This window comes from Oncorhynchus mykiss, chromosome 8, assembly GCF_013265735.2.
Source record: "Oncorhynchus mykiss isolate Arlee chromosome 8, USDA_OmykA_1.1, whole genome shotgun sequence".
Taxonomy (NCBI): domain Eukaryota; kingdom Metazoa; phylum Chordata; class Actinopteri; order Salmoniformes; family Salmonidae; genus Oncorhynchus; species Oncorhynchus mykiss.
In genome coordinates this window covers 33,761,900-33,789,828 of record NC_048572.1, presented here as the reverse complement: position 1 = coordinate 33,789,828, position 27,929 = coordinate 33,761,900, and the positions used below count along the sequence as shown (strand labels likewise).

The following is a 27,929-nucleotide window of genomic DNA, read 5'->3' as shown; positions in this document are numbered from 1 at the left end:
AACTGAAAAATTGGGCGTGCAAAATTATTCAGCCCCTTTACTTTCAGTGCAGCAAACTCTCTCCAGAAGTTCAGTGAGGATCTCTGAAGGATCCAATGTTGACCTAAATGACTAATGATGATAAATACAATCCACCTGTGTGTAATCAAGTCTCCGTATAAATGCACCTGCACTGTGATAGTCTCAGAGGTCCGTTAAAAGCGCAGAGAGCATCATGAAGAACAAGGAACACACCAGGCAGGTCCGAGATACTGTTGTGAAGAAGTTTAAAGCCGGATTTGGATACAAAGAGATTTCCCAAGCTTTAAACATCCCAAGGAGCACTGTGCAAACGATAATATTGAAATGGAAGGAGTATCAGACCACTGCAAATCTACCAAGACCTGGCCGTCCCTCTAAACTTTCAGCTCATACAAGGAGAAGACTGATCAGAGATGCAGCCAAGAGGCCCATGATCACTCTGGATGAACTGCAGAGATCTACAGCTGAGGTGGGAGACTCTGTCCATAGGACAACAATCAGTCGTATATTGCACAAATCTGGCATATGGAAGAGCGGCAAGAAGAAAGCCATTTCTTAAAGATATCCATAAAAAGTGTTGCTTAAAGTTTGCCACAAGCCACCTGGGAGACACACCAAACATGTGGAAGAAGGTGCTCTGGTCAGATGAAACCAAAATTGAACTTTTTGGCAACAATGCAAAACATTATGTTTGGCGTAAAAGCAACACAGCTGAACACACCATCCCCACTGTCAAACATGGTGGTGGCAGCATCATGGTTTGGGCCTGCTTTTCTTCAGCAGGGACAGGGAAGATGGTTAAAATTGATGGGAAGATGGATGGAGCCAAATACAGGACCATTCTGGAAGAAAACCTGATGGAGTCTGCAAAAGACCTGAGACTGGGACGGAGATTTGTCTTCCAACAAGACAATGATCCAAAACATAAAGCAAAATCTACAATGGAATGGTTCAAAAATAAACATATCCAGGTGTTAGAATGGCCAAGTCAAAGTCCAGACCTGAATCCAATCGAGAATCTGTGGAAAGAACTGAAAACTGCTGTTCACAAATGCTCTCCATCCAACCTCACTGAGCTCGAGCTGTTTTGCAAGGAGGAATGTCAGTCTCTCGATGTGCAAAACTGATAGAGACATACCCCAAGCGACTTACAGCTGTAATCGCAGCAAAAGGTGGCGCTACAAAGTATTAACTTAAGGGGGCTGAATAATTTTGCACGCCCAATTTTTCAGTTTTTGATTTGTTAAAAAAGTTTGAAATATCCAATAAATGTCGTTCCACTTCATGATTGTGTCCCACTTGTTGTTGATTCTTCACAAAAAAATACAGTTTTATATCTTTATGTTTGAAGCCTGAAATGTGGCAAAAGGTCGCAAAGTTCAAGGGGGCCGAATACTTTCGCAAGGCACTGTAAACACTGAAGAAGGGACATCGGTATTTGTCATACCACACTGAGCAACTGAAAGCCCCTCCTTTCCTTTCCTTTATCAGTAAAGGTTGTTGTTGGGCGTTGGTTTGGTCTGTTCTCTGCCTGGCTGGGATTCTGACAGGGGAGCCAAGGGCCTCTCTGGATAAGCCTGGCACATAATGACCGTGCCAGGATGGAACACTAACCAGTGGATGGATGGATGGATGGATGGATGAATAAATGAATGAATGACTAAATGAATGAGTATTTGATGTGACCCATGTATTCTGCTTGTGCACAAGGGTCCACCTAAGCGAAATGCTGCACAGATCATCAGCTCCATCCATCAGTAGGCCCATTCTATATCCTAACATATAGGCCAATAGGCATTTAATAGGTCTGTATTATGTTCAATAGTATCCAATCTGCTGCTCAGTAGTCTGACCCTGCTGAACCAACTGGCAGTCTACCTCCAGGTTTAATGGAGGATCCAAAGTAGAAAAGGAAGTGGATGAATGTCCTTCCTCGACAAAGTAGGGAAAATGCTGCTTGTCTGTTTACTCCGGATTACGTTTGTGAGTCACCCAGAACCCGAGGCTAGGTCAAATGTAAGGGTAACGGTAGACAGTTTTATAACTGCCTTCTGCACTTCCAGACCACTGTGGTTTACGATAAAGATCTCAGCGGTCATGATCACAGATTGACCCTATATCAGCCCCTCCGCATACAGGACTGACAGGCAGGAGGACACTCACAGGAAATCATTACTCGTGGCTAAATCCATTTTGAATTCGATCCCTATTTGACAGCACCACCTTCTGATTTGAACGAAACCTTCTGTACAAATGTGCCCTTTGTGGTGCTCAGGAAGTGACTTTTTGTATCTAAATGCCAAGACATTAGAGAAAGGTGCTCAAAGTTGAATTATTTTGCATACCCTGCGACATCCATGTTTTCATCACTGGAAAAGGTAAAGCGTTGAGATTGATATAATTTAAAAGCTTACAGTGACAAAAAAATATATATTAGATGTTTTTTTTTTTACACCTTACATTTTTATTTTACATTTATCTAAAAACACAAACTCTCAAAAATAAAAGACAATTAGCTAATGTTGCAGCTTAGACCTTATTTTATATCAGGTTGGAGGTCCACACATAAGATAATGTTGACTTGAATAGGAATATCTCTCGTTTTAAACTATACTGTCAATTTTCCATAATAAACCTATTGAAATCATATAAATATAGATAATATAATAGACATGATAGCCATTTATGTAGACAATCGACGGTTGGTGGAATGACAGCCATCTTTGTGGTGGTAATTAGGACATTTAAATGTCAACGGTGTGTACCTGTACCAGCTAAATTGCAGTGGTATGAAGGGATGGGCCCATTCTATGTATTATATTTCTATGATTTGAAATGACACCCACCTTGCATTCAAGAGCATGTTGTGTCTCAATCAATGATTTATATATAGACTAGATGACCAGTGGCTTCAATGCCTCAATGGCCAATTATATAGTAAACCCAATCCAGGGTGTACATACCGTACATCACCACTGATGGTGGGGACAACACAAAAACGTCAGATTTTAAAGTAGAGTCGAAACTACAACGTGCAAATATAGAAAAAATGGGAGTAAACACATTTTTTTGATAATCGACGTAAAAGGTAAAAGAAATGTTATTAAAAAAAATCCTGTTTGTAATCTTTTAAATGATGATGTACTCAACCGTTGATCTTTTCCAGTGATGAAGACATGGATGCCTCACGTTGTGGTGGGTTTTGCAAAATGGGTCAACTTTGAGCAACTTTACCTCCTGAATGTTTTTGGCATTCAGGTCCAAAAAGTCACTCTCTGACTACTTCTTCCATGGGAAAACATGTATGGAAAGTGTTTTTGTTGTTGTTTAAATCAAAAGGAATGGCATCAAAAAAATGATTACATTCAAATGGATTTACCTGTGTTGTGTGCCACTTGCTTTGTGTCCGATTTCTAGTATCCACCTAAAAAATGTATTTCTGATTTGCTGTTTTATTGTTTTATGAATTAAATCATGATGATGCGCAACTATTTTAGTGTGCGCATTCTCAGGTCAAGTTCAATATTTTAAGTCCCCAGAATTCTAACCTCTCCCTCTCCCTCTCCCTCTCCTCTCCTCCTGCAGCCAAACCCTTCACTTCCCAGGTGAAACAGATGCGCCTGCACAAAGAGGACTTTGAGATCCTCAAGGTGATTGGACGAGGAGCCTTTGGAGAGGTATGTTGTTTTTTTGTGCCTTTTTTTATTGTGCTTTTTTATAACCTGATTTCACTGGGAAGTATTTTTGAAGTTTGAACTTCAATAGAAAGCTTGCAAGACATCAGCAAAGGAAAAAGCATTTCAAGTGTAGCCTACATAGAGCCTAGAGACAATCACAACAACAGAACAATGCATGCAAAGACAATATAGTTCCTCAAGAATCTATATATCTATATATATATATATAAAAATGCTATTTGATAGTTGGTGCACATAGTGTGATCCCAGCAGCAAGGCATGGGTCACTAGGCCACATGCTATATGCATGACTTAACATGTAAGAGAAAAAGCTTTAATATTTTCTTCACCGTCGTGGTGAAAGATTTCTATACAAAATTAAACTAAAACCGGACCTTATTTTTCTTCTTCGCGGCTCGAGGGCAGGAGTTGAAATATAGTTATTATTATGTCTTCTACTGCGAGTGATGTCAAACCTGGGGAATGTTGGCGAGCTAGCAATGGCAGCAGAAACTCAGCCGTGTAAGGTTACATGACAAATGGTCTTTGTGTATTATAGCCTGCTAGGCTAGCTGCTGTGCTGCTGGCAGACCTGGGTTCAATACTATTTGAAATGATTTCAAATAGCCTAATTTATCTGTGGTTGATTGAGCTTGGCTTGCTTCATGGACCAATAGAATAGTTCAAACTGGCAAATCTGACACTGCAAAAATAATCTAAATCTAATTTTGTCACGTGCGCCGAATACAATGAAAGGTCGAAGGGTCAGTGCAAGATGGGGTCAGTGCAGATAGTTTGGGTATCCATTAATTGACTATATAGCAGTCTCATGGCTTGGGGGTAAAGCAGTCTTGGCGCCTGTTTGTTCCAGGCAGGTTAGAGAAAATGCTCAAAGTATTTGAAAGATTTTGAATAGTGTTTGTATTCACGTGTTGTGGAATGGGTTGGTTGGCGCTCTACCCAGTGCTGAGGTCCATATGGCCTGTTTCAGACTTATTTTTATTGGGGTTTTAATTCACAGTGAATGAAAGAAAAACATGTTTGTGCCCTGGTCCTTAGCCCTGTGTCAGGCTAGCAGCGGCGTTCACTCGTGCTAGAGCTATTTCTGTGGCTCTGACGTTCAGCTAAGCTACAGTCTCACAGTTGACCCTCTACTTATTGTATTTCTTATATAGGCCCCTGTGGTGTACCTCATCTCTTCTCGCACCTTGTGTTGAGGTAGGCCTAAAGGTTTCCTTCCGCAAGATTCGGTTTCGGCTGGCGCCTAGTCAAACTCGGCTAGGCGAACTGAACGAGTGTATTCGTATACACCCTTAAAAGACCTTCGCTTGGAAAACGAGAAAATAAATCGGCATTAGTGCTGTTTGTCCATCTTGAAACTCCGTAGCCAGTATACCCTTCCTCAGAATAGTCAGACTTAATCTACGATACAGTAATACAAGCAATCTATCTGTTTTTGCCAAGGAGATCTTAGTTCGAACAGTTTTACATCGAACTAAGATGTTTGGGGCAGTATTTCTCAAGTGAAAAATGTGCATGAAAACGAGTGGTCTATCTTTGAATGACAACACTTCATTGAAGAATCCCTACTGTTGACCAATCACCGACTTCGGCTTCGGAATTTCGGGTTTGCCTCAAAAAATAAATTTGTGTCCATGAACAGCCGAATAAACACTTGTCGAATGCCAAAACGATCAACATTTCGTCATAATATATGCACAAACTGTTCCCGAACTGTTTTGGATGGGAAGCATGCGGACGCCTTTAGTCTCTGTGCCTCCTGTGCTGTGTCATGCAGGCCTGTGTATTTCATATAGCCTAGCCTACACGCTATCCAAATCTACTGAGTTGATTGGAAAAGCAGCAACAAAGTAAGTGGCTGGAGTTGTTTAATTCATAAAAACATATATTTACAATCACAGGTCTAATTCAGTTCACTATACATTTTCAGGCCTATTCACAACAACAACAACGATCCAGTGGCCGGCAGGCAAAGACATAGCTTAGGGCTAGATCTATGTAATGATTATGAAGTCATCATGATTTAAAGGTCTCTGGCCAGAGGTCCATCTTATGTCTTTCCAGTGGTAAGCCATCATAGTGCAACCAGTATTTCCCCTATATTCATTTAGCAGCGATACACCGGGAAAAAAAAAAAGTCTTTCTTTTTTTCTTTCCCATAATGCCGCAGGAAGACCCTATTCAGCGTAGCAGTTTTGCAAAAATCTGGAAAATTTCCTCGTTACTTTTTATTTATTTTTTGAGGAATACCCCTACCAGTAGTTCTGAAAAACTTCTCCAAAGTTCTCCTGTTTTCCATAAATACCAGTTGGAGAATTACATAAATCAGGAGGGAATAAGCAGGGAGGGGAATCCTCAAAATGGGATTTCAGGAAAAACCTGTGAAATCTGAAAAAGGGACAGGAAGATCTGGCAACCCTATGGAAGAGTGTGGATTGGGAAGCTGTGGAAAAAGAAAAGAGAACAAATGATGAGCAGGAAGTTTTTATTTCATATCCCCATTGTCGACTCAGAGAGAGATGGCGTCTGTCTGTGAGCTGGGAGAGGGAGCTTGGCATCTGTGTGTGATGTTTTGGCTCTCCTGATGAATCTATTTTTCTTTGTATCCCTACAGCGTAGAGCAGCCAGTCAGCCACCCTGCATGTCAAGCTCTCACACACATGTTTGAGTGGTGAAAGCTAAGAAAACAGGGAGGGAGGGAGTATACGCTATACACAGGGCCAGTAGCAAGAACAGTCCTCTCCTTTCCCCCCATCAGTTCACCAGGAGGAAACCCAAACAGCAGGGGAATGTTATATTTGCATTTAGCGTTCATTCTTTTTCTCCAGCTCATTTAATGGACTACAGACTACAGAGTTTTTGTGTGTGTTGTATGTCATTTTCTGTGTGCATTTCATGTGTGTGTGTGTGTGTGTGTGCATTGCGTATGTGTGCGCACATGCATGCTTCCTTGTGTTTGTGTGACTGAGTGGATGATTGGTGGTTTAAATTCCTCCCATGGGGGACGGAGGGAGTTGCGGAGAAGCTGTAGTGAAAAAGGCTTTCTCTTGTGTCTCCTGGCAGGCAGACAGGCAGGCAGGAGGGAGGAATCCTGCTAGCTGAAGTCATCTGGCCTTGCTCCGGTTGCAACTCAACTCGTTTTAGGAATGCTCTTGTTTACTACACTCAGGCCTAACAATGGGGGCTGCCTGTGGTTGCGTCAGAGACGTTAGCACTTAGCAGTAGCTTGACTAGCTAGGTGTCCTATCCTTGCTGGGTCGTTCCGTTTGATTTCAATCACTTTTTGACCGTATCCCTTTTGATTTGAAGGAAAGCTTCCATACATATTTGCCCACGGTAGTAGTTTTTTTTGCATACCCAATAATGAGTTATCTACGTCTTAAACACTGAAAAAGATAAACGGTTAAGTTTGATATAGTTTAAAGCTTACATTGTTTTCAAACTATTTTGTAATAAAAAGAAGAAACCGTTTTTTAATCCGTTAACATCAATTATCTAAACGTGTAAACTTAAAAATATATATATATATATATTTTCACATATGTTGTAGTTTAGACCCTCCTTAACAATCTGAGTTGTTTGTGTTGTGCACGCCATCAGTTGAGACACAGCATACTTTTGAATAAAGGGTGGGTGTCATTGCAATCATAGAAATATAATTAATAGTATGGACATATCCCTTCAGACCACTGCAATTAGCTGGTACATCATTGACGGTTTAATTTGAATTGACGTTGTTACTTCCAATTACTACCACAAAGATGGCCGTCGGTCCAACCACCGTCGAATGTCAACTAAAATAGGGATGTCTACTCTAGATTTCTATGATTTTAATAGGTTTCCTATGGCAAATTGACAGTATAATTTAAAACAACTGATATTCCCATTCAAGTCAACATTCTCTGATGTGTGTACCTCCAACCATGTTTGTGCTACCATTTGAAAGTTGACTTTTTTTTTTTTCCCATTTTAGTAGTATGACATCCACCCTGTGGACAATGCTGTTCCCCAACCAATGGCGGGCACAACACAAACACCTCAGATTATGTAAAATGGAGTCTAAGCTAAACATATTCGAAAAATGAAGACAATTATTCCTAAAGGGGGAATTTTTTAATTTTTTATTTAAAAACATGTTTTTCAAAGAATTCTAAAATCATTTGACAGCCCTGTTTTTAAGCTTTTAAACTCAACCCTTTATCTTTTCCAGTGATGAAGACATGGATGTCTTATGGAATGGTGTGATATGCAAAATGGGTCAACTTTGATCACCTTTTATCATCTAAATGTTTTGGCATTCAGGTCCAAAAAGTTACTTTCCAACCACTTCTACCTTAGGTAATAGGTATAAAATGTTGTGTTTAAATCTTCTACCTTGGGTAATAGGTATAAAATGTTGTGTTTAAATCAAAAGGTATGAGGTCAAAGTTATTGAAATCAAATGGAACTACCCTGCTGCAAACCAGTTTGAAATCAGTGTATTTGTGCTGCCGTGCGACTGTAAGTGGCACGTCAAGGCCCTTGAGCGAAAAGGATCCCAGCTGTGTGTGTGTGTGTAAAAGAGGATCCAGGTGGTGTGTCTCAGGGGTCACTGCCTCTGTGTCCGAGGTCACTTCCTGTCCCTCTTCCTTTCTCTTCCCCTACTCCTCTCGTCCTGACTGTATGGACGCATTTCATTCCACAAAGATGTTCCCTTCTGCCCTCGTTCACTCCCCTTCCCGGTTCTAATAGGAGTGGGTCATGTTCAGTAGGGAGAACGTTCTGAAACTAAGGGAAACAGAGATTCTACCTGAACTTCGTCCTACGGCTTTGCCCTATTGAACATGACAGGGTAGATGTAATGAATATGGTGGATGGAAACTTTTCTCTCATATCCTCTCTCTCCCTCTCCCTCATCCTCTAACTCCCTCTCTCCTCTGTTTCCTGTAGGTTGCTGTGGTCAAAGTGAAGAATGCAGACAAGGTGTTTGCCATGAAGATCCTTAACAAGTGGGAGATGCTGAAGAGAGCAGAGGTGAGCACTGGCTATATGCTAACAGCCATAACATTACAGCATTATTTAGGGATAAATGCGAACAGAAATAGCTCATTCCATGGAAGGCCTAGTGTCTGCTGGTCTTTGTTTTTTACTGTCAATTAAGACAACCAGTTAAGGGTAGTTCTTTAACCACTAGGCAGGGTAGCCTAGTGGTTAAAGCGTTGGACTAGTAACCGAAAGGTTGCAAGTTCAAATCCCCGAGCTGACAAGGTACAAATCTGTCGTTCTGCCCCTGAACAGGCAGTTAACCCACTGATCCTAGGCTGTCATTGAAAATAAGAATTTGTTCTTAACTGACTTGCCTAGTTAAATAAAGGTAAAAAAAAAAAATGTGACCTTCATCAATCAAGTACAAGGGTAGGAGCAAAAATCCGCAGACACTCGGGCCTCTGTGGAATGAGTTTGATAGATGTGCTTTACAGCATTCCTCAGGGCTACATACTAACAGCCATTGCATTTAGGTTTGGGCGTTATCCAGATTTTCATACCGTCTCTGTACCATACCGGGTTATACGGTACTACCGAATGTGCACACAAGGAAAACCAAATGCATAGCTGGAGCCTTGAGCTGGATAAATTTTACTTGACACATCTTTGGATTTCTTATAGTTGTACTTAACTTAGAAGCAGTGGCGTAGCACGCAGCCCCCGCGAGGTGTGGGTGCCCTGCAACCGCCCAAATATTATTGTTATTATTGTTGTTTAACGGTATTGAAAATAATACAGTTAGTATTTTGAAATACCCCGGGATACAGTATAAACGCTATATTGCCCAAGCCTAATTGCATTACAACACGACTCCGGGCTAAATGCTAACTGGAGATAGCATTATGTAACTCTGGCTTTTGCATGAAACATGCATTACATAGAACATGCGAAGCAAGATTTTCATTCAATTTTTTCATTAAAAAGTTTCGAATAATAAATGTGAATTTGATTACCACAACGTTTTTTTTGTTTTTACCATGTGAGGTGTGTACAGTATATCTGTTAATGCGCTGTGCTTTTCTCATTGGCCTCCCCTGACGGTCATGCAGACGTTCATAGTGGTCCCTGTGTGTGTGTGCTTGCACGTGCGCGTGTTTGTGTGTAGCAGTTCCCAGAACTACCCACAGTGTGTCTTGACATGGGAAACTGTCTGCAATAAAAAACTCTGTCTCAAACCCATCTACTACAACTACAACAAATGTTCAAATCAAATCAAATCAAATTTTATTTGTCACATACACATGGTTAGCAGATGTTAATGCGAGTGTAGCGAAATGCTTGTGCTTCTAGTTCCGACAATGCAGTAATAACCAACGAGTAATCTAACCTAACAATTCCAAAACTACTCTCTTGTACACAGTGTAAGGGGATAAAGAATATGTACATAAGGATATATGAATGAGTGATGGTACAGAGCAGCATAGGCAAGATACAGTAGATGGTATCGAGTACAGTATATACATATGAGATGAGTATGTAAACAAAGTGGCATAGTTAAAGTGGCTAGTGATACATGTATTACATAAGAATACAGTCGATGATATAGAGTACAGTATATACGTATGCATATGAGATGAATAATGTAGGATAAGTAACGTTATATAAGGTAGCATTGTTTAAAGTGGCTAGTGATATATTTACATCATTTCCCATCAATTCCCATTATTAAAATGGCTGGAGTTGAGTCAGTGTCAGTGTGTTGGCAGCAGCCACTCAATGTTAGTGGTGATCATCCTTGATGATCTTTATGGCCTTCCTGTGACATCGGGTGGTGTAGGTGTCCTGGAGGGCAGGTAGTTTGCCCCCGGTGATGCGTTGTGCCCGGTGATGCGTTGTGCCCGGTGATGCGTTGTGCCCTGTGAAATGTTGACACCTGCTCATCGAACATCTCATTCCAAACTCATAGACATTAATATGGAGTTGGTCCCCCCTTTGCTGTTATAACAGCCTCCACTTTTCTGGGAAGGCTTTCCACTAGATGTTGGAACATTGCTGCGGGGACTTCCATTCAGCCACGAGCATTAGTGAGGTCGGGCAGGGATGTTGGACGATTAGGCCTGGCTCGCAGTCAGCGTTCCAATTCATCCGAAAGGTGTTCGATGGGGTTGAGGTCAGGGCTCCATTTCTGTATGGACCTCGCTTTGTGCATGGGGGCATTGTCATGCTGAAACAGGAAAGGGCCTTCCCTAAACTGTTGCCACAAAGTTGGAAGCACAGTATCGTCTAGATTAGATGTCATTGTATGCTCTAGCGTTAAGATTTCCCTTTACTGGATCTAAGGGGCCTAGCTCAAACCATGGAAAAACAGCCCTAGACCATTATTTATCATCCACCAAACTTTACAGTTAGCACTATGCATTGTGGCACGTAGTGTTTTCCTGGCATCCGCCAAACCAAGATTTGTCTGTCCGACTGCCAGAAGGTGAAGTGTGATTTATCACTCCAGCGAACGCGTTTCAACTGCTCTAGAGTCCAATGGCGGCGAGCTTTACACCACTCCAGCCGACACTAGGCATTGCGCATGGTGATCTTAGGCTTGTTTGCGGCTGCTCAGCCATGGAAAACCATTCCATGAAGTTCCCGAAGAAACACTTCTTGTGCTGACGTTGCTTTCAGAGGCATTTTGGAACTTGGTAGTGAGTGTTGCAACCGAGGACAGACAATATTTACGCGCTACATGCTTCAGCACTCTGCAGTCCTGTTCTGTGAGCTTGTGTGGCCTACCACTTTGCGGCTGAGCCGTTGTTGCTCCTAGACGTTTCCACTTCACAATAACAGCACATATAGTTGACCTGGGCAGCTCTAACAGGGCAGAAATTTGATTAACTGACTTGTTGGAAAGGTGGTATCCTATGACTGTGCCCTGCTGAAAGTCACTGAGCTCTTCAGTAAGGCCGTTCTACTACCAATGTTTGTCTATGGAGGTTGCATGGCTATGTGCTCGATTTGATATAACTGTCAGTAACGGGTGTTGCTGAAATAGCCAAATCCACCAATTTGAAGGGGTGTCCACATACTTTTGTATATATAGTGTAGTCTAGCTACAGGCAGAGGACAGAGGCTGGCTTGCTTATAGAGTTAGAATGAGCTTTGTCCACACGGACGGAAAATATACATTTGACTGTGTTATAAGATTGTTAGAAAGTGTAATTGAATTGATATACTTAATTGAGCCCCAAAGGGGCTGAAAGGGGGTTTCCCATATAGAGGTAGACTCAATAGATTATATTTCTATGGTTCCCACCACTAGCAGACACAGGAATTCATTAAACACAGGTTGGAACAGTGCTTAACTTCGATTTGAAATCGGTGCCGGTACTCATTTCCTTTATTTAAGTGAAGGAACTCTGCAATACTTTTTAGCTGGTATTCTATAAGAGGCGCAGGAAGTCAAGCAGAAGCAAATTTGAGGTGCTGGTCCTCAGTTCCAGTGAGCTCCTGCCCAAAAGAAGCACTGGGTTGGACCAAATAGTGATGGCGCACAGTGAGTTCCAATGAGAGTAGCTACATTCTATTCATTATCTTTGTATGACAGTTGTCCTCTGTCCTCTCCCTCAGACGGCGTGTTTCCGGGAGGAGCGGGACGTGCTGGTGAACGGGGACAGCCAGTGGATCACCACCCTGCACTACGCCTTCCAGGATGACAACAACCTGGTAAGATCTCCACTAACTTCAAACGTTTCAAAGACTTTTAATATACTGTATGTCAATCAGTTTCATATGGTGACCACTCGAGCATTAGTTGGGTAAAGAATAGTGACCGGTCTGTTGATTAACTAAGCAGCGTTCCAATGGACTCTCATTGGCTCACACTGTTGAGCTGACTGCCCTTCCCCCTTTCACATTTCAAGGCTTGTGTCGCAAATGGCACCCTTTACCCTTCTGCCCCTACTTTTTACTGGGGCAAAAGGATCTGGTCATAAGTAGTGCAATATATAGAGAATGTGATGCTGTTTGGGATGAAAGAATGGCAGGATGAGAAAGGAGAAGGGGGGTAGAACCTGAAGGAAGTAAGTTCGGAAGATGGAGGGAACAAGTTGAGGAATACAGAGAATGTTACTTGTACACTATCATACAGCAATATTATTATCACTACATGGTAAGTGATGTTAACATATATACTTTCCCCTCAGTATCTGGTGATGGATTATTATGTGGGTGGGGACCTGCTCACCCTGCTTAGTAAGTTTGAAGACCGGTTGCCGGAGGACATGGCTAGATTCTACCTAGCTGAGATGGTGCTGGCTATTGACTCAGTGCACCAACTGCACTATGTCCACAGGTGAGTCACACACACACACACGTGAGCGTTTGTTAATGTGTGTTGTATTAATGACTCATGAAGACTCATTTTTCCAAGCCACCTGTATGAACTCTGAAATATTTGGCTCCATTGTGGCTCTAAAGCTACAGTGCCTTGCGAAAGTATTCGGCCCCCTTGAACTTTGCGACCTTTTGCCACATTTCAGGCTTCAAACATAAAGATATAAAACTGTATTTTTTGTGAAGAATCAACAACAAGTGGGACACAATCATGAAGTGGAACGACATTTATTGGATATTTCAAACTTTTTTAACAAATCAAAAACTGAAAAATTGGGCGTGCAAAATTATTCAGCCCCTTTACTTTCAGTGCAGCAAACTCTCTCCAGAAGTTCAGTGAGGATCTCTGAATGATCCAATGTTGACCTAAATGACTAATGATGATAAATACAATCCACCTGTGTGTAATCAAGTCTCCGTATAAATACACCTGCACTGTGATAGTCTCAGACGTCCGTTAAAAGCGCAGAGAGCATCATGAAGAACAAGGAACACACCAGGCAGGTCCGAGATACTGTTGTGAAGAAGTTTAAAGCCGGATTTTTATACAAAAAGATTTCCCAAGCTTTAAACATCCCAAGGAGCACTGTGCAAGCGATAATGTTGAAATGGAAGGAGTATCAGACCACTGCAAATCTACCAAGACCTGGCCGTCCCTCTAAACTTTCAGCTCATACAAGGAGAAGACTGATCAGAGATGCAGCCAAGAGGCCCATGATCACTCTGGATGAACTGCAGAGATCTACAGCTGAGGTGGGAGACTCTGTCCATAGGACAACAATCAGTCGTATATTGCACAAATCTGGCCTTTATGGAAGAGTGGCAAGAAGAAAGCCATTTCTTAAAGATATCCATAAAAAGTGTCGTTTAAAGTTTGCCACAAGCCACTTGGGAGACACACCAAACATGTGGAAGAAGGTGCTCTGGTCAGATGAAACCAAAATTGAACGTTTTGGCAACAATGCAAAATGTTATGTTTGGCGTAAAAGCAACACAGCTGAACACACCATCCCCACTGTCAAACATGGTGGTGGCAGCATCATGGTTTGGGCCTGCTTTTCTTCAGCAGGGACAGGGAATATGGTTAAAATTGATGGAAAGATGGATGGAGCCAAATACAGGACCATTCTGGAAGAAAACCTGATGGAGTCTGCAAAAGACCTGAGACTGGGACGGAGATTTGTCTTCCAACAAGACAATGATCCAAAACATAAAGCAAAATCTACAATGGAATGGTTCAAAAATAAACATATCCAGGTGTTAGAATGGCCAAGTCAAAGTCCAGACCTGAATCCAATCGAGAATCTGTGGAAAGAACTGAAAACTGCTGTTCACAAATGCTCTCCATCCAACCTCACTGAGCTCGAGCTGTTTTGCAAGGAGGAATGGGAAAAAATGTCAGTCTCTCGATGTGCAAAACTGATAGAGACATACCCCAAGCGACTTACAGCTGTAATCGCAGCAAAACAGTATTAACTTAAGGGGGCTGAATAATTTTGCACGCCCAATTTTTCAGTTTTTGATTTGTTAAAAAAGTTTGAAATATCCAATAAATGTCGTTCCACTTCATGATTGTGTCCCACTTGTTGTTGATTCTTCACAAAAAAATACAGTTTTATATCTTTATGTTTGAAGCCTGAAATGTGGCAAAAGGTCGCAAAGTTCAAGGGGGGCCGAATACTTTCGCAAGGCACTGTAGGTATTCAAAATATGAAGCTCCTTAGAAAAGAGAGAATGCGATCACATACAGTACCAGTCAAACGTTTGGACATGCCTACTCATTTATTTTTTTTTACTATTTTCTACATTGTGGAATAATAGAGAAGATATCAACGTTATGAAATAACACATATGGAATCATGTAGTAACCAAAAGTGTTAAACAAATCGAAATATATTTTAGATTCTTCAAAGTAGCCACCCCTTTGCCTTGATGACAGCTTTGCACACTTTCGGCATTCTTTCAACCGGCTTCAGGAGGTAGTCACCTGGAATGATGTTCCAACAGTCTTGAAGGAGTTCCCACATCTGCTGAGCACTTCTTGGCTGCTTTTCCTTCGCTCTGCGGTCCAACTCATCTCAATTGGGTTGAGGTCGGTTGATTGTGGAGGCCAGGTCATCTGATGCAGCACTCCATCACTCTCCTTCTTGGTCAAATAGCCCTTACACAGCCTGGAGGTGTGTTGGGTCATTGTCCTGTTGAAAAACGAATGATAGTCCCACAAAGCGCAAACCAAATGGGATGGCATATCACTGCAGAATGCTGTGGTAGCCATGCTGGTTAAGTGTGCCTTGAATTCTAAATAAGTCACTGACAGTGTCACCAGCAAAGCACCATCACACCTCCTCCTCCATGCCTCATGGTGGGAACCACACATGCGGAGATTCTCCGTTCACCTACTGTGTGTCTCACAAAGACACGGCTGTTGGAACCAGAAATCTCAAATTTGGACTCATCAGACCAAAGGAGAGATTTCCACCGGGCTAATGTCCATTGCTCGTGGATCTTGGCCCAAGCAAGTCTCTTCTTCATATTGGTGTCCTTTAGTAGTGGTTTCTTTGTAGTAATTCGACCATGAACGCCTGATTCACGCAGTCTCCGCTGAACAGTTGATGTTGAGATGTGTCTGTTACTTGAACTCTGTGAAGCATTTATTCGGTCTTCAATCTGAGGTGCAGTTAATTGCCGATTTCTGAGGCTGGTAACTCTAATATCCTCTGCAGCAGAGGTAACTCTCGGTCTTCCTTTGCTGTGGCTGTCCTCATGAGACAGTTTCATCATAGCGCTTGATGGTTTTTTGCGACTGCACTTGAAGAAACTTTCAAAGTTCTTGACATTGTCCGGATTTCCTGACTTAAAGTAATGATGGACTGTCGTTTCTCTGCTTATTTGAGATTTTCTTGGCACATGTGACTCACCACCTGGATTTGGTCTTGTGTAGCACAATTTGATATTTAAAAAAAAAAAATGTACATTTACATTTGACATAAAAGTAGACTCAGAGCTACAAAATGGAATATCATATACAGCATGTTTGAGGAACAATGGGAAAGTATTTCTACTTTGAAAGTTGATACACTTGAAAACTCACTTTTTAGAAAAGGGCCTTTTGAATGTTTTGGTACTTACTGGAGAGCACTCCTTTGTCGACACCCATTCAGCGTTGCGCAGCAGCTGAAACCTAGTCCCAACAGGCCGAACACTCCTTGGCGACAACACCAGGCTCCAGAGCATCGAAGCTGTAAAACAGGGAATGACAACACAAAATCAGAAGACATTACAACCCTGCACAACATCAATTCACCTCCCAAGTTAAGATAAGAATAACCTCATACAATGAAAATAATTTTTTACCTGAAGTGCTGGTACTGCTTGATCTGTGGTAGCAGCCTGAAGTACTGAGTCAGGTGTTGTTGCCAGCCATAGCTTTCCACCAACACTGTACCATTCTCCAGTCCAACAAGCTGTGGGATGTTAACCCCTGTCACAGTGCTGTCCAACACCAACAATCTCAGACAAGGTGTTCACTCTGGTCTTTCTGAAGCGCTGCTTGATGAGGCCGAAGAACCAGTCAGGTTCAAACTTGGTGTGGCCTGTGATCAGGAAGTGAAGGTCCAGATTGCGGTGGAGCTTGTGCCTGGTCCAGCAGGCACAATACCAGAGCACAGACTTGTTCTTGTTTTAGACACTGCAGTTATCACAATTCAAGTCCACACGTGTTTTCCCAACTCTGTAGTTTGTGAAAAAAAGAGTCAGGTGTGTAATACTGATTGATGCTGAAAGACAAATTCCAGATACATAGATTTTAGCATTATTACACAATGGATGTGAAATGGAATTCTGAGAACATCACTACACACAGTTCATACAGGTAATGTTAGCTACTGTTGCCAGCCAGCCATCTAATGTCAGCTGGCTAGCTAACAGCAAGCTTTAACTAGCAATACAAACCCATTGTCATAGCCAGCTAAAGTTAGCCTTTAGGTTCAATGTTAGCTAGTTAGCTAGCTAACATTAGGCAATGACCAGCAATGCGAAATGGCATTCTGAGGACGCATTACACATTACACACACCTCATACACATACAGTGGGGCAAAAAAAGTATTTAGTCAGCCACCAATTGTGCAAGTTCTCCCACTTAAAAAGATGAGAGGCCTGTAATGTTCATCATAGGTACACTTCAACTATGACAGACAAAATGAGAAAAATAAATCCAGAAAATCACATTAGGATTTTTTATGAATTTATTTGCAAATTAGGGTGGAAAATAAGTATTTGGTCAATAACAAAAGTTTATCTCAATACTTTGTTATATACCCTTTGTTGGCAATGACAGAGGTCAAATGTTTTCTGTAAGTCTTCACAAGGTTTTCACACACTGTTGCTGTTATTTTGGCCCATTCCTCCATGCAGATGTCCTCTAGAGCAGTGATGTTTTGGAGCTGTTGCTGGGCAACACGGACTTTCAACTCCCTTTCAACTCCCTCCTTTTCTATGGGGTTGAGATCTGGAGACTGGCTAGGCCACTCCAGGACCTTGAAATGCTTCTTACGAAGCCACTCCTTCGTTGCCCGGGCGGTGTGTTTGGGATCATTGTCATGCTGAAAGACCCAGCCACGTTTCATCTTCAATGCCCTTGCTGATGGAAGGAGGTTTTCACTCAAAATCTCACGATACATGGCAAACTAGCAAACTTCAGACGGGCCTTGACATGCACTGGCTTAAGCAGGGGGTGTCCCCCTGGCACTGCAGGATTTGAGTCCCTGGTGGCGTAGTGTGTTACTGATGGTAGGCTTTGTTACTTTGGTCCCCTGCAGGTATTCACTAGGTCCCCCCGTGTGGTTCTGGGATTTTTGCTCACCATATTTGTGATCATTTTGACCCCACGGGGTGAGATCTTGCGTGGAGCCCCAGATCGAGGGAGATTATCAGTGGTCTTGTATGTCTTCCATTTCCTAATAATTGCTCCCACAGTTGATTTCTTCAAACCAAGCTGCTTACCTATTGCAGATTCAGTCTTCCCAGCCTGGTGCAGGTCTACAATTTAGTTTCTGGTGTATTTTCACAGCTCTTTGGTCTTGGCCATAGTGGAGTTTGGCGTGTGACTGTTTGAGGTTGTGGACAGGTGTCTTTTATACTGATAACAAGTTCAAACAGGTGCCATTAATACAGGTAACGAGTGGAGGACAGAGGAGCCTCTTAAAGAAGTTGTTACAGGTCTGTGAGAGCCAGAAATCTTGCTTGTTTGTAGGTGACCAAATACTTATTTTCCACCATAATTTGCAAATAAATTCATTAAAAATCCTACAATGTGATTTTCTGGATTTCTTTTTCTCATTTTGTCTGTCATAGTTGAAGTGTACCTATGATGAAAATTACAGGCCTCATCTTTTTAAGTGGAAGAACTTGCACAATTGGTGGCTGATTAAATACTTTTTTGCCCCACTGTAAGTTAATGTTAGCTAGCAAGCAAGCCAGCCACCTAACCTCACCTAACGTTAGCTAGCTAACAGCAAGCTGTAACTTGATCTTTTGTTTAGACATGTCACGTTAACATTAGCTAGCTAAAAAAATAACTATAATCCCAATCCATAGAGTCCCTTTACTAGCAATACAGACTGATTGTCATAGTAAGCTAAATTGAACCAAATCACGTTAGGTTTAATGTTAGTTAGCAAGCCAGCCATTGAATTCCAGCTGGCTAGCTAACAGCAAGCTCTAGCTTGCAATAACAACTTTGACAAAATTAGAAACGTATCATATCTGAATCTGTAGCTAGATTCTTACCTGTATACATGTATGGAAGCTTCACGTTAGGTTCATTGTTAGTTAGCAAGCCAGCAACATATTTGCAGTTCTCCATGGATAACTTTATATCTTTAAAAAAAATGCAGTAGAAACGATTATCAAGGCATTATGAGCAGCTCATTTTATAGACACGATGCAACACCGCAGACCAATCCAAACTCATCTCTCGGCATGACCAGCCCACTCATTATCTCTGCCAATCATGGCTAGCAGGAAGGTTGCTGACTTTCTCTGTGGCTAAACCAACTAGGCTCGCAATTTAACAATTTTATTTGTATTTACAGATGACATTCAAGTTTGATATTAAGGCGTTTGAGAACGTATTTTGATAAAATAAAATGTTTTACGTTCAAAAGGCTCTCCTGTGAAGTCGTGACTTGCGACATACGCCTAGTTTCCAGAACCGGGTCACATATGGACTTGGTCTTATACCAAATAAGGCTATCTTCTGTATACAACCCCTACCTTAACACAACTGATTGGCTCAAACGCATTAAGAAGGAAAGAAATTCCACAAATGTACTTTTAAGAAAACGCATTCCAGGTGACTACCTCATGAAGCTGGTTGAGAGAATGCCAAGAGTGTGCAAAGCTGTCATCAAGGCAAAGGGTAGTTACTTTGAAGAATATAAATACATTTTTGATTTGTTTAACACTTTTTTTTTGGTTACTACATGATTCTATATGTGTTATTTCATAGTTTTGATGTCTTCACTATTATTCTACAAAGCAGAAAATGGTACAAATAAAGATAAACCCTGCCATGAGTTGGTGTGTCCAAACCTTTGACTGGTACTCTGTCAAGTCTCATTCACATATAAATAATATATACCATTTAGCAGATGCTTATATCCAAAGCGACTGTCATGTTTGCACACATTTTTTTGAACATACTGGTGGTCCCGGGAATCAAACCCACTATCCTGTCGTTGCAAGCGCAATGCTCTACCAACTGAGCCAAACTCTCAATCTAAATAGATGTTGCAGTGGTCCCCTGACTAACAACCTGGCAATGAGGGAGTTTTGTGATCAGGGATGTGACAGCCAATAGGAAAAGTCCTCAGCCTCAAGGGCTCGTGGGATGTCTGGTGCCTGTGTGGTGGAAACCACTCTCCCTCTCACACACAGGAAGTGGTCACCAGGCTTAATCTGCATAATGACTGTCTTGATTCTGAAGAGGCCCCGGAGCAACGATTTGATTGTGTCCTCAAAAGGGGGGGGGGACAAAGGGAGAGAGGAAGGGAAGAGGCACACAGGAGTTAGGGTGTGCCTGGCTGGCCAGTATAGTAGCATTGATCTCCCATAGTGGAGCAGTAGTATAGACTCAGTGTAGCATTGGGGACCCACTAATTGTATGGTGTTTTAGGGGGAGTTGGGGGAGGGGCAGTGGCGGTTGACGTGTCATTCCCCTTTGAGGCCCTCTGAGACGTTTTGGGACGGTAATGACTGGGTGCTCGGTTGTGTGGTGTGTGTGCAGGGGAGGGGGTGGGGGGTGATTGGCACGCTTGGTTTATGGAGGGTGGATACAGCAAGGGAAGGTCCCTTGAGGAGGGTGCATTCTATCTCTCTCTCTCTCTCTGTGCGTGCGTGTGGATGTGACTTATGCTTACTGAAAGGACAGTGCATTAGGCTAACCCTGTAGTTGATCTAATATAAGGCCCATTAAAATAGCTCGAATCAGTGCATATAGGCCACATTTCTGAAATGAGGATGGCCTAGTTATAGAAATGGTCTATGTAAGTTAAGTAGTTCAGTCCTGTATATAAGTACCACTGTAAGCATAATGCCTTGTCAGTGCCACTGAAACACAGCTCAGCTGTTATATCTCAATCACAATAACCTACCTAGGAGAAGAAGGCCTAATGGTTAAATGAAATATATGTATACTTTTAAACTTTCTTTAAATATATATATTTTTTTTAAAGAATAATAATTTAACAGTTTAGTGCCCATCCCCCTCATTAGTGTGTGTGTGTGTGTGTGTGTGTGTGTGTGTGTGTGTGTGTGAGGCTGTTCAGTGATCGGCATGGCCTCCCACAGGGACAAACAAACACTTCAATGGACCAACTCAGCATGGCCCAGCGCACTGTTAGCAGGGCCAGCATCTGGCCTGTGTGTTAGTGTTTGTGTCAGTGTCTTTGTGTTTGTGCACACTCGTCGTGTGTGATGCGCACGCCTGTGTGTGTGTGTCTCTTTCTCTCTATTGATCAGGGCCGTGTGTGTTATATTATTGATCAGGGCCATGTGTGCTCCACAGCCCTGTTTCCACCCAATGATCTAAGGGACCAACCCCTTTCATCAGAAGGACCACTGCACTGACCACGGCCACAGACATCTCCATTACTGGTTAATATTATAAAGCCACCATGGTAACAGTGACAGGAACAATGCCCTGTTTGTTGTTGTAGAAATTTGAATAAATGTTACCAATATCAGTAACGGCCAAAGGTATGTATGTATGTACAGTATGTTTGCGCGTGCGTCCAAACAGTGGCGATGAGGTCCCATAGAGCATTTTCTGTGTGTTTGCCTGTGTCCCTTCCCTATCTCTGTCCCTGTCTCTGTAAGGAGACGTGGTGTGTGTCTGTGTGCGTGAGTGTCTGCTTGTTTGTTTGCAGGGGTGGATTGACCATCTGGCAATTCTGGCAAATGCCAGAGGGGCTGGACAATTCTTTTGTTGTTGGGTGAGCTGGTCAAAATTGACACACACACACCCTAAAAAATTGGTATAAAAATAAAACAATCTCAAAGGTGGCCCATGGGCCTGCTAAGATGTTTTTTTATTTGTATTTTTAAATATCTGTAATGAGCCTTTTGCCCTATCAAGATAGGCCGGCCTGGTTTTCTGATAAGCTGAGCTCCGGTCACGCAAACTCACAATCAAAGTCAAACTCGGCATCAGAAAAGAGCCCAGCGCCGACTATGTCATCAGTTAGACAGCCATATGGATCATTAAAAAAACTCAACTAAAGTGCACCGATAAGTGTAGAAAGAGCACATTCCACATTGTCACCTCACTGAATTTTTGGGGCGGCTAAAACTATGATTTGGTCAAACAGTAAAGTGCAATATCCTCATGTACTGAAAGTATCTGGGCTGTGCCCTCAGTGGGGCCTGCTGCTGTAATGAACGAGCCACTCTCCTCTCCCCTCATGTGGTCGAGATAAAAATGCATTCTGATCATTTCAAAATGCAATTGTGGGAAAAACACAGCTTTGGATTCTTCTTGTCCCTGTCAAAGAGAGGAGGGTCTCAGCTTTCTGTAGGGGTAATTTATTTTTTTAACTCAATAGCAACTATTTTACAACCAATATATTTGATATGGCTTTGAGATATGGAGTGGCGTGCCTGCGCAAAATGTTCACCTGCCATTGCGAGGGCATAGGCCTTGGGTAGTAGCTTACAACTGCAACATATTTTTAGAACATAACATTTACTGTTGGATGAATACATAGCTACTAGTAGTGGGTATTATATTTAGTTAGCGATCTCTGGTTAATGTGCTTTGAGTTTATACTTCCTAAGGTGTTTAAACCCAAATGAATTAGTGTAAGATATTAGTTAGTACGCATAAAGGTGTATGCAATTCATAAAATAAAAAAAATAAAAAAATAGATATAAAAATGGAAATTCTGTAATTCTATTTTGAAAGAAAAATATAGCTACTCGTTTTGTCAACCAAAAATATCTCTCATTTGCAATATAGTCGAAGTCATTAGCTTGGCTTTTATAATGTGTAAGGTATGCTTGGGTGGTATCCAAATTGTCATACCTTCATACCGACCTTGTAAACATCCTGTGAAATTCGGTAATACCGGCACTGAACACAGGGGGCACTATTTTCAAACCCCACTGAGCCTCTGAGATCCATAGGTTAGCAGTGCTAACAAGCGCATGTAAAATCTCATAACGAATGCTAACTAAATGCTAACAGTTGCACATTTTATACAGTCGCTGATCTAAACTTTACTGAACAAAAATATAAACGCAACATGTAAAGTGTTTCATGAGCTGAAATAAAAGAACACAAATGTTCCATATGCACTCAAAGCTTATTTCTTTCAAATTTTGTACACAAATTTGTTTACATCCCTGGTAGTGAGCCTTTCTCCTTTGCGAAGATAATCCATCCACCTTACAGGTGTGGCATATCAAGAAGCTGGTTAAACAGCATGATCATTACACAGGTAATGTTTGGGGAAAATAAAAGGCCACTCTGAAATGTGCAGTTTTGCCTCCCGAGTGGCACAGCAGTCTAAGGCACTGCATCTCAGTACTTGAGGCGTCACTACAGCCCCGGGTTCGATCCCAGGGTGTGTCACAGCTGGCCGTGACCGGGAGACCCATGAGGCGGCACATAATTGTTGTCAGCGTCGTCCGGGTTAGGGGAAGGTTTGGCCGGCTGGGATGTCCTTGTCCCATTGCGCTCTAGCAACTCCTTGTGGCGGCCGGACGCCTGCGGGCGGACTTTGGTCGCCAGTTGTACGGTGTTTCCTCCTATACATTGGTGCGGCTGGCTTCTGGGTTAAGTGAGCAGTGTGTCAAGAAGCAGTCTTGGTAGGGTCGTGTTTTGTAGGATGCATGGCTCTTGACCTTCGCCTCTCCCTAGTCCGTATTGGAGTTGCAACAACTGTAACTGCAAGAATGTCCACCAGAGCTGTTGCCAGATAAATGAATATTAATTTATCTGCAATAAGCTGCCTCCATCATTGTTTTGGAGAATTTGGCAGTATGTCCAACCGGCCTCTCAACCACAGACCACGTGTAAACACACCAGCCGCAGATCGCCACATCCGGCTTCTTCACCTGCGGGATCGTCCGAGACCTGCCACCCGGACAGCTGATGAAACTGAGGAGTATTTCCGTCTGTAATAAAGCCCGTTTTGTAGGGAAAAACTAATTCTGATTGGCTGGGCCTGGCTCCCCAGTGGGTGGGTCTATGCCCTCCCAGACCCACCCATGGCTGCGGCCCTGCCCATTAATGTGAAATCCATAGATTAGGACCTAATGAATTCATTTCAATTGACTGATTTCCTTATATGTACTGTAACTCAGTGAAGTCGTTGAAAGTGTAACATGTTACGTTTTATATTTTTGTTTAGTATATTTGCAAGACAGTCATCCCAGCTCATACAGTTATACAAGTAACTAAAAAAAACGACTCAGTTTGCTGTGCGCGCAAAACAAATATTGGACAGTAAAGGCTCTTGATCCAGGAGGAGATTCTCTGCTGTTACCAATCAAAGCTTGATTTTGCAAGATTCCTTGTTTAGCAAGATGGCTAACTAGCTACTAAATTAGCAAATCAAATGCACAACGGCAGAGCATTTAGAACATTTGAGACAGTTAACTTAATAGTTATTAGATATCTAGCTGGCAAACATTTTAGTTGTGCATTCCATACTGTAACTAGATCACCTGGAGCGCACTGCACCACAGTGACTCACAAGGCTCCAGTCACTATTCGTTGTGTGCTTGTAAACCAACACTGTGACGGGGGACTACGGGCAAGCTTCATAATGAAAAGTTATGTGTTGAGTGAAATGAAGAACAAAATATTTGTTGATCTCCTAATGTATTGCACAAGTTGACTACAAAAAAAAGCAGTTCCAAATATTCCAATTTATAAAAAAAAATAAAAAAAAAAAAAAAACTTGAAATAGTTTTGGCGGTATTGAAAAACCATCCTGTGGCTATTTCAAAATACTCCGGTATACGACATACTGCCCAAGCCTAGTATAAGGCTTAAGCAGACAGGCATTCAGACAGTGAGAGAACAAGAAGAAGCACAGAGTGACAGCAGAGAAGATGCTGAGACAGATAGCACAACAGGGAGGCAAACAGTGTGGATAAAATGCCAGGGCTGAATTCTTGTCCCAGTCCAGCCGTGTGTGTGTCTGTGTGTGTGTGTGTCCAGATGGCCCTCACAGATGGATGCCAATGAGGTCTTAAAGGAGATTACCTCCCTCTATTCTCAGCCCCACTGCTCCTTCCTTAAGACTGCAGGAGCCCTGCCCTGGCTGAGGCAGAGCAGCCTAATTAGCAACGCGCTAAGCTAACTAGCTTAGCATCCCCTGTGGTATGTCTAGGGGAGAAACCGCTAATGTTGTTAGCCATGTTAACCTGCCTTGGAGGCATTAACCTGCCCACGCCGCCCACTGTCGAGTCACCGTGGCCCTACAGGGAGGAATGAGAGGTTGGACGGGAGAAAAGGAGAGGAGGTAATGTCAGATAGCGACATAGAGGGGAGGTGGAGATGAGGCAAGCTACCGGGAGTGAAAGAGGGGTGGTAGCCATGTTCTGTTTGATCTCTGCTTGTTAGCAGCTCAGGTTTTCACTGTGTTCTAATTGGTTTATCTGGAGGAGGAACACACATATACATACACAGAGAGAGACAGGCTAGATCCAGGTTTGAGCCTATAACTGAGAGGTTGGAGACACCAACAGAGGTGTTAAGTAGAGGGAGCAGAGGTGGGGGGAGAGGTGCACACTGGGAAACTGAGTTTGTCCTGAAGAGAAGGCATGTCAGTAGTTTTAATTTTTTTCTTTATTTAACCTGGCAAGTTGGTTAAGAACACATTCTTATTTACAATGACGTCCTACCCCGACGACACTGACCCAATTGTGCACCGCCCAATCGTGGCCAGATATGATACAGCCAGACATGGTTGGATAGAATAAACAACACAGAAATTTGTTAATTGTATCATTATAACTAAACTTGAGGCGAAAGTAAGTAGGCCTACTTTGTAGGAGGGTGTTCTGTTGGTGCACCTTTTAGCCCATTTACTTGATTCAACATGAAAATAAAGGCTCCTTCTCTGTCTCTGGTCTGAATCCCAAATGGCATCGAGCTATTCCCTATTAAGTGCACTACTTTTGACCAGGGCCACCAGGGCTCTGGTCAAAGTAGTGCACTTTGTAGGAAATAGGGTGCCATTTTGGGCTGCAGCCTCAGTATCCTGCTGTCCAGTGAGAAGCCTTTGTTCTTTTGTATCCTGCTGCCCCCCCCCCCCCCCCCTCCCCAATCCTCTCAGCAAGCCTTCTGTTTACCTCTTTGTGCCTGCTTATGAGTAGGGGGTACCCCCCCTTACACCCCTCCCTCCCCAGAGCAGGGTGTACTGTACCCCCATACTGCCCACCTACACCCTTCCCTCCAACTAGAACCCTCCCAACTTGTGTTGTATGGGTGTGTACCTTGGATTTGCTTCAGCTACACTGGTATGTTTTGTGCATTAATAGTATATTAATAAGGGGAACAGTGGAGACACAGGCTTGACATTGTCTGCATTAAGTGGGGTGTAAAGCCTTCTTGGAATTGTGGTCGGGACAGGGTCTCCTGGTCAGGGAGCGTGTGTGTCACAGGCCCCCCCTGTGAGGGGCCTCCCCTATTGGCAATAGTGGCAGCGAACCGAATAAACACAAGACTTCAAATCAAATTTTGTCACATGCGCCGAATACAACAGGTGTAGGTAGACCTTACCGTGAAATGCTTGCTTACAAGCCCTTAACCAACAATGCAGCTCAATAAATAGTTAAGGAAATAATTATCAAATGAACACATTTTTAAACATTTAAAAAAAAAAAAATAACACAAGAAAATGACTTAACAATAACGAGGCTATATACAAGGGCTACCGGTACAGAGTTAATGTACAAGGGTAAAGGTTAGTCGAGGTCACTTGTAAAGTGACTATGCATAGATAATAAGCAGCACGAAGCAGCAGTGTAAAAACAAAGGGAGGGGGGTCAATGTAAATACTCCGGGTGGCCATTTGATTATTTCTTCAGCAGTCTTATGGCTTGGGGGTAGAAGCTGTTAAGGAGCCATTTGGTCCTAGACTTGGCGCTCCGGTACCGCTTGCCGTGCGGTAGCAGAGAGAACAGTCTATGGGGAACTGGAGTCTTTGACAATTTTTTGGGCCTCCTAGTACACTGCTCAAAAAAATTAAGGGAACACTAAAATAACACATCCTAGATCTGAATGAATGAAATATTCTTATTAAATACTTTTTTCTTTACATAGTTGAATGTGCTGACAACAAAATCACACAACAATTATCAATGGAAATCAAATTTGTCAACCCATGGAGGTCTGGATTTGGAGTCACACTCAAAATTAAAGTGGAAAACCACACTACAGGCTGATCCAACTTTGATGTAATGTCCTTAAAACAAGTCAAAATGAGGCTCAGTAGTGTGTGTGGCCTCCACGTGCCTGTATGACCTCCCTACAACGCCTGGGTATGCTCCTGATGAGGTGGGGGATGGTCTCCTGAGGGATCTCCTCCCAGACCTGGACTAAAGCATCCGCCAACTCCTGGACAGTCTGTGGTGCAACGTGGTGTTGGTGGATGGAGCGAGACATGATGTCCGAGATGTGCTCAATTGGATTCAGGTCTGGGGAACGGGCGGGCCAGTCCATAGCATCAATGCCATCCTCTTGCAGGAACTGCTGACACACGCCAGCCACTTGAGGTCTAGCATAGTCTTGCATTAGGAGGAACCCAGGGCCAACCGCACCAGCATATGGTCTCACAAGGGGTCTGAGGATCTCATCTCGGTACCTAATGGCAGTCAGGCTACCTCTGGCGAGCACATGGAGGGCTGTGCGCCGACCCCAAATAAATGCCACCCCACACCATGACTGACCCATCGCCAAACCGGTCATGCTGGAGGATGTTGCAGGCAGCAGAACGTTCTCCACGGCATCTCCAGACTCTTGTCACTTCTGACACGTGCTCAGTGTGAACCTGCTTTCATCTGTGAAGAGCACAGGGCGCCAGTGGCGAATTTGCCAATCTTTGTGTTCTCTGACAAATGCCAAACGTCCTGCACGGTGTTGGGCTGTAAGCACAGCCCCCATCTGTGGACGTCGGGCCCTCATACCACCCTCATGGAGTCTGTTTCTGACCGTTTGAGCAGACACATGCACATTTGTGGCCTGCTGGAGGTCATTTTGCAGGGCTCTGACAGTGCTTCTCCTGCTCCTCCTTGCACAAAGGCAGAGGTAGGGATCCTGCTGCTGGATTGTTGCCCTCCTAGGGCCTCCT

The 27,929-nt window shown here is 42.9% G+C and overlaps 1 protein-coding gene across 8 annotated transcripts in view; it reads left to right on the top strand.

Moving 5' to 3' along the window:
* The window catches only part of cdc42bpab (CDC42 binding protein kinase alpha (DMPK-like) b), a 102,865-nt gene that overhangs the window by 32,410 nt on the left and 42,526 nt on the right, over positions 1-27,929 (top strand). For all 8 annotated transcript variants that reach the window (XM_036985359.1, XM_036985356.1, XM_036985355.1 and 5 more), the window contains exons 2-5: positions 3,607-3,698; positions 8,649-8,732; positions 12,303-12,398; positions 12,878-13,026. In XM_036985359.1, the coding sequence (XP_036841254.1) occupies positions 3,607-3,698; positions 8,649-8,732; positions 12,303-12,398; positions 12,878-13,026 (421 nt within the window). The remainder of the gene's footprint in view (positions 1-3,606; positions 3,699-8,648; positions 8,733-12,302; positions 12,399-12,877; positions 13,027-27,929) is intronic.